This window comes from Lepidochelys kempii, chromosome 15 (genome assembly GCF_965140265.1).
Source record: "Lepidochelys kempii isolate rLepKem1 chromosome 15, rLepKem1.hap2, whole genome shotgun sequence".
NCBI lineage: Eukaryota > Metazoa > Chordata > Testudines > Cheloniidae > Lepidochelys > Lepidochelys kempii.
In genome coordinates this window covers 11120761-11138296 of record NC_133270.1, presented here as the reverse complement: position 1 = coordinate 11138296, position 17536 = coordinate 11120761, and the positions used below count along the sequence as shown (strand labels likewise).

At 47.8% G+C, this 17536-nt stretch overlaps 1 protein-coding gene across 5 annotated transcripts in view; it reads right to left on the bottom strand.

Annotated features, from left to right (window-relative positions):
- Window positions 1-1457: 1457 nt before the first annotated feature.
- CABP1 (calcium binding protein 1) overlaps window positions 1458-17536 on the bottom strand; it is a 33208-nt gene continuing 17129 nt past the window's right edge. The window contains exons 1-8 of one of the 5 annotated variants that reach the window (XM_073312786.1): window positions 17496-17519; window positions 15653-15771; window positions 9921-10097; window positions 6072-6102; window positions 5346-5489; window positions 3640-3749; window positions 2883-3030; window positions 1458-2068 (exon numbers count right to left, since the gene is read on the bottom strand). In XM_073312786.1, the coding sequence (XP_073168887.1) occupies window positions 2043-2068; window positions 2883-3030; window positions 3640-3749; window positions 5346-5489; window positions 6072-6102; window positions 9921-10097; window positions 15653-15697 (681 nt within the window). In that variant the 5' untranslated portion in view covers window positions 15698-15771; window positions 17496-17519 and the 3' untranslated portion in view covers window positions 1458-2042. Of the gene's footprint in view, window positions 2069-2882; window positions 3031-3639; window positions 3750-5345; window positions 5490-6071; window positions 6103-9920; window positions 10098-15652; window positions 15772-17495; window positions 17520-17536 lie in introns of those variants that run through there. The other 4 variants (XM_073312785.1, XM_073312783.1, XM_073312787.1 and 1 more) reach the window with 4 other exon arrangements.

Here is a 17536-nt window from a genome sequence, read left to right as displayed (position 1 = left end):
CCTATCACTTAACACCTGTGCAGGCATTCCCATCACATGCATATATAGGGGGAATCCATGCACACTCTCTCTCATCACTCATACATACACACGCTGTTCCATCACTTCACGCATTCCCATTGTGCACACACACAGAGGACATACAAGCGCACACGCTCCCATTGCTTAGGGACATGCCTATACAAACACTCCCATTGCATGCACACACACGCATATAACTAGCTAGGGTTCTGTGCTACACTCATCACAGAAGTATCTGTGCACAGCACACACACCCCATCTGCACACACACATCAGAGGCCTGCATGGTTGCTTGAGCATCATGTGCAACTATTTGTACATACGCTTTCCTTTCAGCTCTGGTGGGCATACCCACATACCTATAGCAGTATTGTGTGTGCACACACAGAGATCTCTCATGCAAATAGCCATGTGCCCACTCCCATGCATTCCCTACACACACACACACAAACCCTTCTGCCCACACACTCCTGTCCAAATACTCTCATACACGCTGCCCCTGCTGGAATGTCAATTACTGCCGCAGCAGACTAACTGGCACAGCAACAAGCAAATGGAAGCAAGAGAACATCCTCATTCAGGAAATTGCGCCTTTGGGACAGAGAAGAATTTGGGAACCTGGCAGCCTGAGGGGAAAGAAGAGAAATAGCAACATTGGGCTAGTCGGAGGCTCTTGTGCCTCAGGCCCTATCCTGGGAAGAGGGACAGCCAAGGAGAAGAAAATGCTCCCAGGAGACTGAGAGAAATCCAGAGAGGGGACGATGCCCCTTGAACTGCAGGAGGAACTAGGCCCAGTGATCTAGTGAGTGACTGAAACCCCAGCCTAGAGAAATGGGGATGTGAATGGGGCAGGCCCAGCATCTGCCTGAGACACAGAGAGTGAGGGGAAGACAGGAGAGTCCAAGGGAGAGCCTAGGATAAAGAGAAGGAAAGGAACAGAGGGAGTAGCACCTGATGCTATAAAAGAGGGACAGGAAGAGCCTGGGGGCCAGTATCATGGTACATACTGCAGAGTCACACACTGCGTTCTAGAGTGCACTTCTTAGTAGGCAGACAGACAGACAGAGTCTCTGTGTTCTGGATGGCTCTACAGCCTCAGACACTGGGCCAAAGTAACCCCTGGTGTAAGTTCACTGACAAAGGGATTTCCAGCAAGGAGGAATTTAGCCCATTAAGTCTTTGGTACCTGGCAGTATGTATACCTTGTGTTTGTATTACGCTGCCTGTGGCTAGACTGGCTGGAGGTATCACTCACGCTGAACAGCACCTAGTCACCAATCCTGCAACAAGCAGCCTCTACCTCCCCTGGCTCCAGCTCGTCCCCCCAGCCGCGACATGGGCCCCAAAGCAGTCTGGTTGGAGTGGATCGGTTGGCAGATGCTCCTCCCTCCGGCCCGCCCTTCACCTCACACAGAAAGGCCAGGGCTGCGCACAGCTTCAGTTTGTACATTTATCACCTTTTTTTCCCCCCCAAACATGTATTTCTAGATGCTCTTGGTAAACGTAGCCACAGGAGACACGAGAATGTACCAGGGAGGCATAAATAACTCCAGACAGACACACAGCAAACACGGACACAGTTCACCAAGGGAATCAAACAGGTGCAGAGCATGACCTGCTGCAGCCACCAATCCCAGATGGCTTTGGTTTCATCCCCCAGTCCAAGAGGGTGTCTCCTTCTCTTGCTTTGCAGCAGTTGGTGGAGAATAAAAGCAGGAGGGGAGGAGTCTAAAGTTGCAAACATCTCATGAAAAGATCGTGACTTGTCCTGGCGCTGCAGTTTCCTGCTGTCGCCTTCTCGGAGGAACAGTTCCAGTTGTGGGACGTTATGAGTCTTTCACAGTGTGAAAGGGCAGAGGGGTGTGGGGACCACTTTGGGGCAGGAGAGGCGGGTCATCTCGCACTGTCTCAAATGCATCCAGCCTATAAACCTTTGCATGGGAACGTCGGGGCTAGATGCTCCCCTCAGGTCTCTTCTGCCCTCACTGAGGTGCTGGTTCCTCTTCAGATTAGCGTAACCTTCAACGGGACATCATCCTAACAAACTCTGCAGCCATTGACAAACAGAGAGGCTAGAGGAGAACACACCAACTGCACGAACACATTCCCATCCCACCTCTCTTCATCCTGAGACACCATGCAGCCAACAGGAAAGCCCCATCCCCACTGCTCACTGGTTTGGTTTCTTGACTGACCCTGGAGTGTTTACGCAACAAGTTACAGGATCCCACTAGCCAGGGCAGTTTATCATTTGGGACACCTGCCCTAAAACAAGGTAATGTCTCCTTTCCACACTAAACTCTTTGGTGGACACTGACACAGCATGTCTACACAGCAGCTGGAAGATGTGATTCCCAGCTTGAATAAATGTAAATGCACTAGCTCTGCTCAGGCCAGCACACGAAAATAGCAGTGTGGCCACGGCAGCATGGGTAGCAGCTCAGGCTAGCTACCTGCATTTGTACCCAGAGGGCATCAGGGAGGAAACAGAAATCCACATTGGGCTGCCCATGGCCACAGAGAGGTTTCTCCTCTGACACAAGGACAGTCTGTCCTAGTATGTGATTCAGGGAGACACGCTTAACAATGAGATGCATTGAGAAGAGTTGTACAGCCAGACACTACTAACCAGAAATCTCCTACACCATCCATCTCTCCCCTAATAGCCTTATCCTAACTAGGGAAAATCCTAGGAGATTCTGACCCAGCTGCCTCTCACCCCATTCCACAGATACCTGGGCCTCTTAGAACATAGAGATAATTTTCCTTCCTCCATTCCTGGAGCAGGGCAATGAGCCAGTCTCTGATCCGAAATCCTGCCTGACCCCAGTGAAGATGGACAGTAGCACATTCTCTCTCACCTTCAAAATCCACGTGCCCATCTCCGTTCAGGTCCACATCTCGGATGATCTCTTCAATATCCCGATGGCCCACCTGCTGCCCCAGCAGCTTCTTCATGGCCTCCCGCAGCTCGCTGGTGCTGATCTCTCCATCGCCATTGGTGTCAAACTGCAGGGAGGCAACAAACAACAGCAGAAAGAGCACAGTCAGCTGGAATGGACCCTGGGAACCCACAGTCTCCAGACTCGGGTCCCATGTTTTCCCCTTTGGAGTGCACATATTTGTCCATGAGGTCCCCTGAGTCCCTCCTGGCTCCCTCTTTCCTTCCCTAGGCATCTTCTCTCCTCCTGCTCTGGGGCCAGTCTGTTCCAGCAGGTCCTTTTCCTCTCCTCACAGACCCCATACATTATTACTGTGCTTGGCCCATCTTCCCCCTTTGTTCCCTTTTGGGCCTTTGCTCTCCTTGTGCTCCTCTCTTTTCCATACTTGGTTTCTCTTCTTTCCTTCTTAGGGCCCTCTTTACTATATATGCTCGCTCCTCCTCCTCATTCCCCCACTGGTCTTTTCTCTTTCCTGCCTTTGCTCTCCACTTCTCTCCACTTTTACTACATGAAAGAGGGCACTTATCTGTCTGAGGGGGTCACACAGCACAGGGAATGTTCATCTCTGAGGGGGTCACACAACACAGGGAGTGTTCAGCTCTCTGAGGGGGTGATGCAGAACAGGGGGACGCTCACCTCTCTGAGGGGGTCCCGCAGCACAGGGGGGGGAGCTCACCTCTCTGAAGGCATCACGTAGCTCCTTTACACCAATCATATCTGCAGTTTCTGCCAAAAGCTTTGGTCCCATCAGCTCCACAAAATCTTCAAAATCCACATGGCCGCCCACTTGGGACCAAGGGGAAATTTGTGTGTAAGACATTAATACGCCCTTTTTCCTTAGCCCAGCCGAGCACCCAGGGTAACACATCCACACATGGCTTCCACTGGAGATCAGCCACCCATGGGAGGCACAGCACAAAGAGTGCAGTTCAGGGGGAGGAGAAGCAAACATGACTTTACACCACCTCTGCACCCTCTGGATTCTGGGCAGGGCTGAAAGGGTCCCAGCTCCTCTAAATTACAGCAGCCCATCCCAGGCTGCCTATGAGGGGCAGGCAGTTCAGAATCCCCACAGCACTGTGTGCTATGGATCTGCTCCCAGCATACACCATACCTCAGGGCTTGTGACCGGGCAAGGACATGGCAGCCCCGTGGATGTGTCTCAACAGAGAGAATTCTGCCTCAACCAGCTGTATCTCCTATATGGGCCCTACACTGCACTGGAGCAGGGGAGAAAATCTGCCCCAGAAATTCAACACCACAGCTGGACAAGCTATTTGTAACAAACAATGTATTCAACAAATTAATGCATTTTCCTGTTTATGAAGTAGCTGCAATTGGTGAATAGTTCCTCAAATTCCTACCTGTTTGTCAGATCATCAGCCTGACCTAATTATCCAGCCTGTGGTTCACCAGACCGCCTGATTTAATTATCCAGCCTGTGGATCTCCAGACCGCCTGACTTAATTATGCAGCCTGTGGATCACCAGACCGCCTGACCTAATTGTACAGCCTGTGGATCACCTGATCGCCTGACCTAATTATACAGCCTGTGGATCACATGGCAACCAGTGCCCTGGTTATCTACTATTTGTTATGTGTTATTCTCACATGGTACTGTTTCTGCTCCCTCTCTGGATGATTAATACTTTCTAGCCCAAGGAGTACAACAAATAATGCCTAGTGAATACTCCCGTGGGCACCATACAGCACTGCTGCAGACAGTATAAGGACAAAGAACTGACGATAGAAGGAAAGGGCACAAATACAGCCATATCCAATCACAGACATGTTTGTGAATACACTTCCCCATTATTCCACCTTTCGTGTGACAGCAGATGGACAGAGGGTAGCCCCTCAGCCCATCACTACCAGAGCTATCTCCTCAATACACTCACACCTCAAGCTGAACACCCCAGCATTCTGCTCTGACATAGCACCACCCTCACACCAAAGGATCTCCCTCCTCTTAGCACCCAGTCTCCCTCCTCAGCACAGACCACCTAGAGACCAGGTTCAATACAACAACATGCAGCAGCTGCACAACAGTGCATTAAACATCCTTAAAAGGGCAACAGTTGACTGTGCACACACCAAGGGAAGTCCTATGTTGGTGTGTCTGTCTCAACATATTGCTCTTATACCTCACTATCTACAAACCCAGATAGGTTGGTAGGTTGGAGACAAGCAAACTGACTGATGCCCAGAGAACTAGGCAAACAGACAGATGGACTAGCAGAGAGAGGGTGACAGACAGGCAGGCAGCCAGGACAACAAAGAAAGAGGAACAGATGAGAGCAAGAGACTGACAGCTAAAGCCCAATGCATGGAGGCAGAGAATGGCAGTAAGAGGGGAACATGCAAGCGAGGGGTCACACTCACAGTTCATGTTGATCTGCTGGGATAGCTCTATGAGCTCCATCTCGGTAGGCATGTAGCCCATGGTCCGCATGCAGTTCCCCAGGTCCCTGCAGTTGATAAACCCATCCTTGTCTTTATCGAACTCCTTGAAGGCTTCTCTTAACTCTGTCAGAGTGAATCCGATAAGGACAATGCTGTCAGTGATGGTATTAGACACAGTTCCCAGAACACCCCTGACAAGGAGTCAGCAGCACTCTGGCATGCTAGGATCTCAGAGATGTTCTTCAAGAAGGTGCACATTCCCCCTGCAGATTCCCTGGAGACAAGCTGGAACTGGAGGAGCTCTGAGCTCCACCACCACGAGCACTGCTGCACAATTCCCCACAGCAGTCCCTGCTCAGACTGCAGAGTCTTTGAATGGCCAGATGGTCAGCACTCCTACACTATGTTCTACAGCCCTCCTGCAGGAGATGGAGCAAATGTGATCTCCCCCAGAATCATCACTCCAACACTACACTCTACAGCCCTTCTGTCAGAAGGTGGAGTGTATATGAGCTGCCCCAAAGTCAGCACTCCTGCACCATTCCCTATGATGTCTTCTGCAGGGAGTGGCTAGAATGGGAACAGTTATGAGCTCGTCTACCTAGTTTTACCCCAGATTTCTCCCCCCTGTGATCAGTCTGGCCAGCAGTATGTTTTCACTGAGCAGAGAGAAAGTGAGACATGGAGGAAGGGTCAAAGTTTTACCTTCAATTTCTTCTGGTCGCAGTTCTCTGTCCTGCAATGAAAGAACATCTTCTGTTAAACCCAACCATTTGATAGAAAAGTGGTCTCAGAATAGCACTCATGAATACAGGCAGGTCTGGGAGCATCACGCACAAGCAAGAAAGTGACAGAAGAAACAAGAAGGTGATGACATGTTTAATCCCATCTACCTGGCAAGGCTTTGACATCACTCCCTTTCCTATTAGAAGGGTGCCAGCAGCTGCCTGCACACTTCTCTGTGGAAGCCCATCTCCATTTCGCCTGCTGCCCAGGTGGCCAAATAGAAGTATTGTTCCACACCTCAGGTCCAGGGCAACACGGGCTTCTCAAACAGACTCCAGCACTCCACTCCAGATGGATGAGCTGGCACTGAGAGCCTCCACAGTGTGCCTGTATCATTCCCCTACAGCAACTCTGTGTGGCAGAGTCTGGCACTGCTGTAGTTTGGAGCTCCTCTGAAGCTCTTACCATATTCCCTACAGTAATTCCTGCTGGGAACATCTGGGTCTGGAAATAGCTGTGAGCTGCTTCACAATCAGCAAGCCTATAGTGATGGAGAGCAACCATGAGCTCTCGCAACCCTATTTCCTAGAGCCACTCCTCTAAGGAGGGACTGGAACTGTAGAAGCAGTGAGTTCACCCCAGATACAAACATTTCAAGCCCAGGCAGAGAAACAAAATATACAGCAGCAAGGTCATCTACAAACAAAACAGGACAAGGATTCACCATGATCAGGAAACACTGCAACTTCAAACATCCAATTTGGGTGTTGTTTTTCAGAGAGGGGAGGGATGTAAAAGAGTATAGGAAAACTCCAGAGACTGCATCAAGAGGAAGAAAAATGAGCGTGGAAATGCACTGCTTTCTGGTTACTAAAAACCCCTTCTAACTCTACTCATGGCTCCCAGGCAAATCCAGAATATCTGAGAATTTGGAAACAGAGATGAAATTTCCTTTCTTGTCTGAGTCCTGGCTTCTCCCCTCATCTCCCAGGGGTCTGCAGCCTCATCACAGGTCCCCGGAGACTGTGCCCTTGATCTGTTTCATAAGGATGAGCTCTTGCTAATTAACCACAGGCTTCTGTGGTAACTCTAGCGGCAGCTACCCGGAGAATACAGCAAAGTAGGACACACACTGGTTTATGTCTGTGCAAACAGGGGCTGTGCCAGAGAAGTGATCAGCTTGTCATTCATAACCTTCCCAGAGGCATCTCTGTGCTGCATGGAACTTTCAGAGCGCTCTAGCTCTGCAGTTTCATCCTTCACAGATCTGGTAATTTCAAACATGTCATCCCATTTCTTCTGCTTTCATAGAAACTGATTTGTAAAAGAGTTCACATTCTTTAAAGCAGGCACAGGAGGCCTCACTGCCTTCCTCTCAGTGATATCATAATGAATTACAAAGACACATGATCAGTAACATAGTGCTTAATCTGTGCCAGGGCTGAGTCCTAGCCCCTCTGGGCTTGGCAGTTCGTAGCCCCGTATCTCCGGGCTTGCCGCGTCAGTTATGAAAGTAAAAAAATTGCTTGAGCCCCGGCACCTTTTTCATTACACATTAAGCACTGTATGCATATCTCCGGCCAAGAGTCTCCAAACTCTTTATGAACTTTAATGACCCCAGGAGTCCTTGAGCACCACCAGTCTGATCAGTAATGTTCAAGATACAGAGGTATCATCATCAAGTCCATTTTACGGAACAGTGAATTGACTCATGCAAAGTTACTCACTGCATCTGTGGCAGCACCTGGCTGAGAACGCAGATCTCCTGCCGTCTAGGCCTGTGCTTTAACCACTAGGCCAGGCTGTAGCACAGTAGATGTCTGAAACCCCATTACAGCCAGCGTCATTAACACACCAGAATGTCCACAAGGAAGTCTCAAGACTTTTTCAGCCTGGGCTCTATTTTGGCACATAGAGGCATTTGCATGTGCAGAGATGTGAGCACTTCTTTGTGTGTGCAGATTCTATCATTAGAGGGGGCCAATGACTATATGTGCAAAATAAGAGGCCACTCCAGGTCCCTTGGAAAATCTAGCCCAAGCTGTAACTGGTGTTATGAGGAGATTTTCTGTTTTAAAGTCCAAGGAAGCTCCCTTAAAAATGATTAAATAGGAAAACATCTGCTTAAGAAGAAATCAGCTGAAGCCGTGTAAAGCTTTCTGAGGAGAACATATGGAAAAAGGGATACACCTGTTCAAAGAGCTCAGGTCCTAGGAATACACTAGAGGTGATCATCATCATAAGAAACTTTCTGGCATTCATTTATTTCTGTCCTATGCACACTAAATCCTGCTGGTCTAAAGAGTCAACGGGGAGAACAGCTGTTTTAAAATACATTCACTCTGCACCAGGGCTGTTGTCAGAGATGTCTGTGCTCCTCTCTCTGGAGCCTCCTAGGATATTATGAATTTCCAGGCTCTGAACATGGTGGATATAGTCACCCGCAAGCTATTGACATTCTAAATGGAATTTGGATCCAGTTCTTTATATAAGCACATATGATTTGGTAGATGTTTGTGTGCCAGTATATATATGTGTGTGTGCACTTCCTTGAGAATATTTCTGCATGTGTTTTAATGTACTGGCTAATGGAATATGCGATTGTCTGCTAGTGGTTGGAGGCTGCAGAGAATAAAAACTTACAGTGAGCAATAACTTGCCTTTAGCTCAAGTGGAAGGGGACTACGTTTTGGAACTAAAGGTCCTTGATTCTATTCCAGCTAAGGACAAGTGTGTCTTTGCATGTGAGTATATAGAGCAGAGATTTATTATGGAGGGATTCCTGACAACTGGATTTTAACTGCCACGAATCTCAGACATTGAGGATGAGCTTTGTTTGACTGGAAGAGCATGTAATGTACTGGATGAGTATATGCAAGTGTGTACACCTAATCACATATATGCCTGTATGTGTGTTAATAATATGGTGTCTGTGTATATGTGTTTAAGTACGTTAGTATAGATATTAAATGTCTGTGTACAGGGGTATGTGCTTTATATTACTGTGAACATACAGTATGTAAGCATGTCTCTATGTACATTTGACATGTCTGTGTGTATATTTGTGCATATTTTAAGGTTGCAGGAATGGATGTATATGTATGCATATATATGCTTGGATGGGTAGAAATATCGATATGGGTGTGTGCTGTATATTAGAGGGGGTGTAGGTACTGGTACTTGTTTGTGCATACCTTATTTGAAGGTGTGTGAACAGGTAGCTATTTTGGGGTTTGCATGTATGTGTTCTCCTGTGCAGACATGAGAGCGTGCATGATTGTGTATATGAATCTGAGCTTGTGTGTCAGAGTGAATATAGACAGGTTTGCATCTCAGGGCGTATTTAAATATGCTCATCTCTGTGTATTGATGGGCCCAATTTTCAAATGTGAGCACATTATGGGACAGTCAGATCCAGTGAAGCACATATAATGGCCATTTAGGCCCTATGTACTAATCTGAGCCTCCATATATGGGATGTGGATGTCTCATTGGAGTGTCATATTTGAACATTGGAAGCCTCAGGTATATCTGCATCCATATGACTGTGTGAGTGTTTCAGTGTGCACTGATCTATCGATCTGTATACGTATTTCTACAATGCCTACAACCTAGGTGCCAGGGTATCTCCGCACATCTTCCAGTTCACATGCCTGAGCATGTATGTGAGTCTGTAAGTCTGCATTTGCAGGTCTGAGGCTGTATGTTTACTGTGGTTGGGGGATCTCAGAGTCCCATGTACGTAGGCATATGTGTGGCTACACGTTTGCGGCAATATGGGCATTGTGTTTTGTATGTTTCTCGCCCGGCAGGGTGTAACTTACGTACAGGCTGCCTGTTTTCTGCGAAGCCCTTCCTCAGGAAGATGCATGCTGGCCCCAGCAGGTTGTGCATGACGGCGCAGTTCTGGGCCAGCATCATGAGTGGACCTTGGTACTCGCAGGCTGACGGCCCCTCTTCACTGGTCTGAACAGCCTTATAGCAGGTCTTCTCCTCATGACGAATCTTCCCAGCCAATCAGCAGCAAGTAAACAATACAACAGAGGAAGTTACCTCCCCTTCTCTCTCAGTCTTTGATCTGATGTTTTACTGGGCTGCCTGACAGAGTAATTAGCCCTAAATTTCCTTCATCTTTCCATGCTGGGTCCCTCCCACCAGTCTAGTACAGGCTTGTATAGAAGCAGTAGGTACAGGAGTTCACTGTCAATGGCTGATAAAAGTCCAGCCAACCAGGAAGATTTCACTTTGAAATGACATCAAACTTTCTCAAAGCTGCACACATCCCTCCAGCTACAGATGAAAGGGCCAGGATAGAAAATGAACATCTCCCGCCCCTCCTGTCTCCAGCCCCAGAGTAAATGATTTCATGTGTGGCCTGCAGTCTGTGTGTGTACAGAAGGAGATTACTGAGAGAGAAGCTTCCATCAGGGACCTCCACTGAACAGCAGGCACAGAACCTGCACAGAGAGACTAAGTTTGGCTTCAAGTCACTTTCAGGCAACAGAGTTCAACAGCTTACAGCTCTGTATTAACACCTGTACCATAGTCATACTAAAACCGTCAGACAGCCGTTTACAGTGTCAGCGAGCTGAGTTCCAGACAATCACAATTCTAATGAGTTACAATAACTGACCGAGACTATGAGAATGTAGTCTGTCCAGGTCACTTACAATCCAAGTCCCTGAAGCCTTGTCTGCGCTGCATTTTCACAGACCATTCTCAAGGAGTCCACACATCCCAGCCAGTTGGTACTGCAGAATAGAATCTGAGGTTGGAGCTCCAGGCTCCACTGAGGAGTCACTGCTTTCCTTATATAGAAATGCTTTTCTCTGGCGGAAACGTCTCATCCTGGTATTCCCATGCAGCTATAAAAAGCCAGCACTACCCACAGGACCTTTGGTTTTATACAATAAACATTAACAATCATATTTCTGCTTCAGGAATGAGCTCCTGCTTGTACCGATGGCATTCCCAGAGTTCATCTGGGAGGCTTTGTCCACAGCCATTGTCTTTTTATATTGACTCATCCCTTAAATCATGAACTTCTTCTTTCAGGGCTGAGAAACAGGCCACACTTGCTTCCCACTCACACTTGCTCACATTTATTGTAGCTATTTGCTGCGTCTGCCATATGATACTGCATCGCACACATGCTTTATAGTTTACATTTTAAAACACAGTCTTAAGACAATCTGCTCATGTATAATGTCATGTGACTATCCACCAAAAGCACCAAGACCAATATCACACAAAAAGAAACTCACAAAAGAAAGGAAATAGCATAACAGGGTTCTAATTGCAATCACAGATGGGAAGGAAACCCTTTACCTGATTATACATGGCGGATGGAGAATTTATCTTTACAAATATAACAGACTAACATCAATCCACACCTGGCACATCACGGGCGCAACTAATGGTCTTGACATTTGTGTGATAATGACGTGAACATTTGTCACTTTGGTACAACCTATTTTATAAATCACCAGCTTTATTTCTCAGAGTCTTTTTCAATATATAATATGAGAGATTGAAAATATACACGTCAGGCCAAATCTGTCGCAGGAGTAATTCCATTGAAGCCAAATGAAAGGTGAAAGGTTCCAAAGCCTAGTCCTAATCCCTACCTGAGCCACCTAGTCTCTCAAGCTTATTATGAAGTCAGTGGAGTTCCATGAAGGATGAGATTAGCCCATTATTTTCCTATGTGGACAGAAATCACAAATCTGACGAGAGAATTGCCAGAGACACAGAACAGACTGATCCATAGAACCACAGGTAGTGCAGGGAAAGGGAATTGGACTTCTCTGGCCTAGTGTGACACCATGTGAGTCTCCCCTCACCCCTCTGCCGCTAGTGACCCAGGGTCATTAACAGGGCTCACGGAAAACTGCCCTACAAAGCACCAGTTGCTGCTGCTGCTGTCCATTTGCGCTGCCCCCCCCCATCTGGTGCTGGAAAGTCTCCCTTCCCGCATGTGTCCCATAAACACATCAAGCCAAAGCAGAGGAGACACCTCCTCCGCCAGATGGATACAAGGCAAAATGAGGCCAGCCACCTGTTAGTGGCAGAAGCAGCAACATGCAGATCTGAGTACTGATGGCAGCAAGGTAACAGTGAGGAAGACTCAAGTCCTTCTCCTCTCCCCTACCCAATAAAACCCCACAGCCACTCCTGGGGTGATAAAAGCACCTGGCTGGACTCCAACAGAGAGGTGGCTGTAGAGCTGGCAAAAGGTGCCAAACAGAGTGATTTGAAGAATGAAGGTTTCTATTCAGCCACTGTAGAGGCAGAAGCAGAGCCGGCTTCCCCCACATTCCCCTGCCAATGTGCCTCAGTCCTGACCCCGAGGGCCAGTCTGAAGTACTGAAATTTATCCCATTTACACCTAGGTGCCTCTGATGAGACGGTCAATTAGTGTTGTGACAGTGGTGTTTACTGCTGTGCGGTCACTGTGCACTAAATAGGGGGCTACCAACAAGAGACTGAATGGGAATGAATTTCAATGACGATTAACTAGAGACAGATGTGAACTAGGGAGGCGGAGGTGAAAAGGTCCATACACCAGTCCCAAACCATACCCCCTGAGCCATCCCGTCCCTCCAGATTATTCTGAACTTTCTGTCTTGTCTGCCAGAGTTCAAAGTGAGCCCGCTCCCTGCTCTATCAGGGCACTTCACATCCACCATTTCCAGGGCTTCCTCCTCTGTCTAAGCTACTCAGGGAAGTCTCAGTTTGTCTGTGTAGAGATCCTTACACAGCTTCTTGTGCTGCCTCCATAATAAAGAGTGTGCTGGGAGCACTGCAGTGAGAGAAGCTGCTAGGGAGAGGGTTTGGGTGACAGACGATTATCTGTCACTGAAGCTTTGCTTGCCCCCTTGCCTCAATTTGAAATAATGCCCCCCCACAATGCTCAAAGAAGTGCAGAAGGCAGCATCTCTGTCATGCAAAATCCATCCTTCCTCTCCCTGAGGGAGGTTTATCAAAAGCAAGAGGCCTCCAGGTTCCTAACCCTGTTCTCCTAGTTACGTTAAAGTCTCTGTTTCCACTTGACAGGCTGCGTTCGGAAGGAACAAATGGAGGAGACCAGCAAGAAGAGGGCCCTGCTTGGCATCATTCTAGCCAAGGTGGTTCCTCAGTCTCAGAACAGGACATGAAAACTCAGTGGAGCTGGGGACAGTGGGAGAAATCTCCCTGACAAAGTCTAGTTCAACTTATGTCCCATCTCTCCTTGCTCACTGAGTTTCCCCTCACTCTGCCAATGTCAAAACCTGAGGAAGAGAGGAGGAATGTTACACAGAGCGGCAGTCTGAGGTTATGTCATGTAATGGTCTGATCCTAAAAGGTACTGAGTAACTCCAGGCTGCAATGAGGTCAACAGCGGTGTAGGGGACTCAGCACCTCACAGCACTGGGCCCTAAGGCCTTAATATATGGGCCAAAGCGAAGCTTGCAGAGTTCTATAATGTGGCCTGTGGGCTTCCTCACCTTAACCCCTTCATTCCTACTCTCTGGAACTATGTGCAGAATGCATCACTTTAAATGGCTCTTAGGAATGAAGAATTAAATACAAATAAAGGCAGGGCCTAAACAAGCTACAAGACCCAGAATGCAATGCTCCATTTTGATCTAAGCAGTCAGGGCCCACTGCATGCTGGGACCTGTATTCTCTGGAAACCACATCTCCACATGAGAGATGAGTGCAGGTACATTCTGTTCCATTTTATGTGCATTGGAGGCAGACTGCAAATTGCCAGAATGGCCCTTTCAGATGTGCAAAGTTTAGGCACCTCCAGCTGGCTGAACCCCAAGTGCCTCTCCTGCTTCTTCCCCAGGGTCACACTGACCAAAAGGGAGAGCTCAGCACTGTCTAGCTGCTTTGGAATGAATTGCCTCATTACATACCCCATAAATCAGTTGGGTCTGCTGGGGTAGGTGGGCTCCCTCCCTCCCACACAGCAATGCTTTGTCATTACCAAGAAACACTCCAGATTTAACTTGTGTCTTGTTTGTGGTAGCTGAGCTCGCAACCATGAGCTGCTCCACAAAAGTGACAAACCCAAGGCCAGAAAAAATTCACTGCTAGCAAGGCCTCCACACTGTGAGAGTCCTCGTGGCAGGGCCGTTCCATGGCTGGCAAGGTACTCAGTGACTCCAGGCTGCAATGAGCGTCCTCACAGCAGCACCATTTCACTGCTGGCAAGACCTCTGCACTGTGAGCTTCCTCATGGCAGTGCCACTTCGTTGCTGGCGAGGTCCCCTCATCATGGCTTCCCCACAGCAATGCCATTTCACTGCCACTGAGGCCTCCATGCCGTGAGCTCCCTCAGTGCGGTGCACTGCCATTGCCTATTACAACCTTCCCCTTTGTAAGGAACAAGCAGATCATTTCGTGGTGAATTATTATTTGGTTCAGCGTCCCCAAGTGAATTCCTTCCTCCAGCTGGCCTAATGGGCACATTCTATCTCAACGCCTTCCTCATCCTGATACGCACAGTGCCCAGGGAGAACCATTCCCATTGCCAATTCAGCCCATAGTGGCAGCACAGCTCCTAAATCTAATTAATCCCTGAACCATTCTGAGACCTAAGCACACAGCAGCCCACAGGTAAAATGCAACCAGACACACATGGCAGTACAGGTGGGCATGAATGTATACGCACATGGGGCATGCTTACACATGAGGGAAAGCATGAACACACATACCTGAGCAAACATGACCAAACACATGCAGACATGTACCACAGAAAGCAGGCACCCACATATACATAAATACGGGCACAAACATGAATACATACAAATATGCAAATACACAAATACTCAGATCCACACATATGTGAGGACACCCAAGAATAAATGCACACATGCAGACACAAATGCGCACACACACACACATATATGTGCGGACACACGCTCATGCATACACTTAACCACACATCCTCACTCACAGATGTTGCACACATATGCATGAGTATGCACACACATTCAGATATACACACGGAAATGCACACACACGCAACACACACATTCATGTGCTCATTTGCATACACATAGAGAGGGACATATGCTAACAAATTTGTGTGCTCCCACACTTTCACATGCACACACAGAGAAACAACACAAATATCCACACCTTCACATGCACACACGTCGATAGACAGATACGTCTTAACTTGCACACATGCATACCCACACAAATGTGTGCACACGCTCACACGTGCATATATAACCAAATAATATGTGCACAAACACGTGCACCACATGCAAGTGGACAAATACATGTATATGCACATGCACACACTTACAGACATGATGGAAACCTGCCTACTCACGTACGTACACACCTATTCACAGACCAGCTGTGGCGTTCATCATCACAGGTTCTGAACAGTGCATTTGCATTAACAGCTCTTAGGAAAAGGACTTCTGGAGGGAGCTGAACCATTTGCAGACAAGTCTGCATGTTTCTCCCACCTTCCCTTCCCATCTACCCACAATGTCACCCGTCCCAAGAAGCAGGGTTTGAAACACGCATAACGCACTTGGATTCAGGGAACATACCTTTTTCGAGAGGTTTCTCAGTGGAGACTTCACACAGTTGCCCATAATATGTTGAGTCTGCCTTTCCGATGGACTTGGTTATAAAGGAACCGAGGCAATTGATTCCATTAAAGGTATTCCTTGGGAGCAAAGCAAGAAAGGCAGCACCAGTCAAATCCAAAAAGTTATTGGCTGCTGGGGCTTCCCTCTTCAGGGAGGTTTTTCTCTCTGCCTCTCTCTCTCTCTCTTTCTCAGAGTCTCCCTCTCTTTCTGTGTTTTTACTTTACATTCACTTTCTTGAAAAGATGAAGTAGGAAGAGAGGGAGGGGAGAGAAACAGAAAGAGAGAGAAAGAGGAAGAGAGAGAGGGAGGACAGAAAGAGGGAGGTGGAAGTATAATCTACATCAGATTAATGCTCAAATCCCTCCCACCCCCCTCAATCTGCAGTGAAGATTGTTTCACTCATGGGAGAGGGCTGATTCAGGGGAAATTAAAGCAGAGAGTCACCATAAGAAGTGATTTCAATGACAAGCCCAGGGAATCTGGCTACTTTGGGTCCACACAGCCAGTGAATATCTCATTCTGTATTTCCCCTGCCCCCCCACCCCGCCCCCATTTCCAATTTCTCTGAGCTTTTCAATTACCAAAGAGCCAGGCTAGTTGGAAGGCAATCCACCTAGAGGCTCTGAGCGGAGACCAAAGCTCAGACCAGCACAGCAATGGACTATTTATCTGGATGGGACCTGCTCCTGGTCTACAAACAATAGAAGACCTAGGAGCTGGCTCTTTTACTGCTCTTTTCCTGCTATGGCCAAAGCAAGTAGCTGAAGGCAGCAACCCAATTCCTCTAGACCCCGCTTCACCTTCAGAGAGTAAATTTTCATAATGAAGGAGAGATGAAGTGCCAGCCAAATGCCAGAGTCTCCCCTGCCTTCTGTAGTTAAAAAACAAGTGGTTGGCTTTTCCCTGCACACATGTGAGCAGAGATGGGCCCAACCAAACCCCTGACAGTGCCGGTACTAGCCTATTGGGAGCCCTAAACAGGAATATTTCTCTCTCTCTCACACACACAAATAATAATTAATATGGGATCCTCTTGAGCTGCTTGGGGCCCTAAGCAATTGCTGTGTCTGCTTATGCCTAGTGCCGACTCTGCCCCTGGATCTGGACTGACCCAAATTCTGGGGATGTACTGGGAAAGAGTTCAAATTCCAGATCCAAATTTCATAGATCACGCCATATTTGTAGTGAGCTGAACCAAACACTCAGCTCCAAACACCCTGGAAATCTAAGGCCTCCACCACATATATCTGAATGTGAACTGCAAGGATTAGGCCCTTCTCTCATTCTAAGGCACATGGAGGTAACAGAATCTTGCTCCTTCCCCATCACAGGGCAATGCAATACCCATCCCTGAAACAATCAGTATTTGAGTCCTAAACAAATTTACTTCTGGCTTCAGACTTTGAGAAGGCTGAGAACGTTCAGTCTGAAGGGAGGTTTAAATTACAGAAAGGATCCACCACCATCCCATGCAATAGGGCTTTGAATTTAATGGTGGATGCATCCTTAGCTATGAAGCCACCATGGCTGCGGATCCACAAGAATAACTAGACCATGGAATGGAGAGCCGCTTCCATCTATAACTGCAAAGACAGAGGTGATGCTGGAGCTTCTGCTGTACTTTAGAACATTCATTAATCTGCTAGGGGATTTAGGAGTTCTCACCTACAGCGGAACTGCTTTAAGACATTGTTCACAAGTGTGGTTCCAACAACAGCTGTTAAGGGATCCACCCCAGGATCTTAGCCCTGGTGCTGCTGTGCTGGAGACATAGGGTTATTCCCCTTTCATGAGTTCTCACCTGTAGGATTGTAAGAATGGAGAAGGATGAACTGTCAAGGC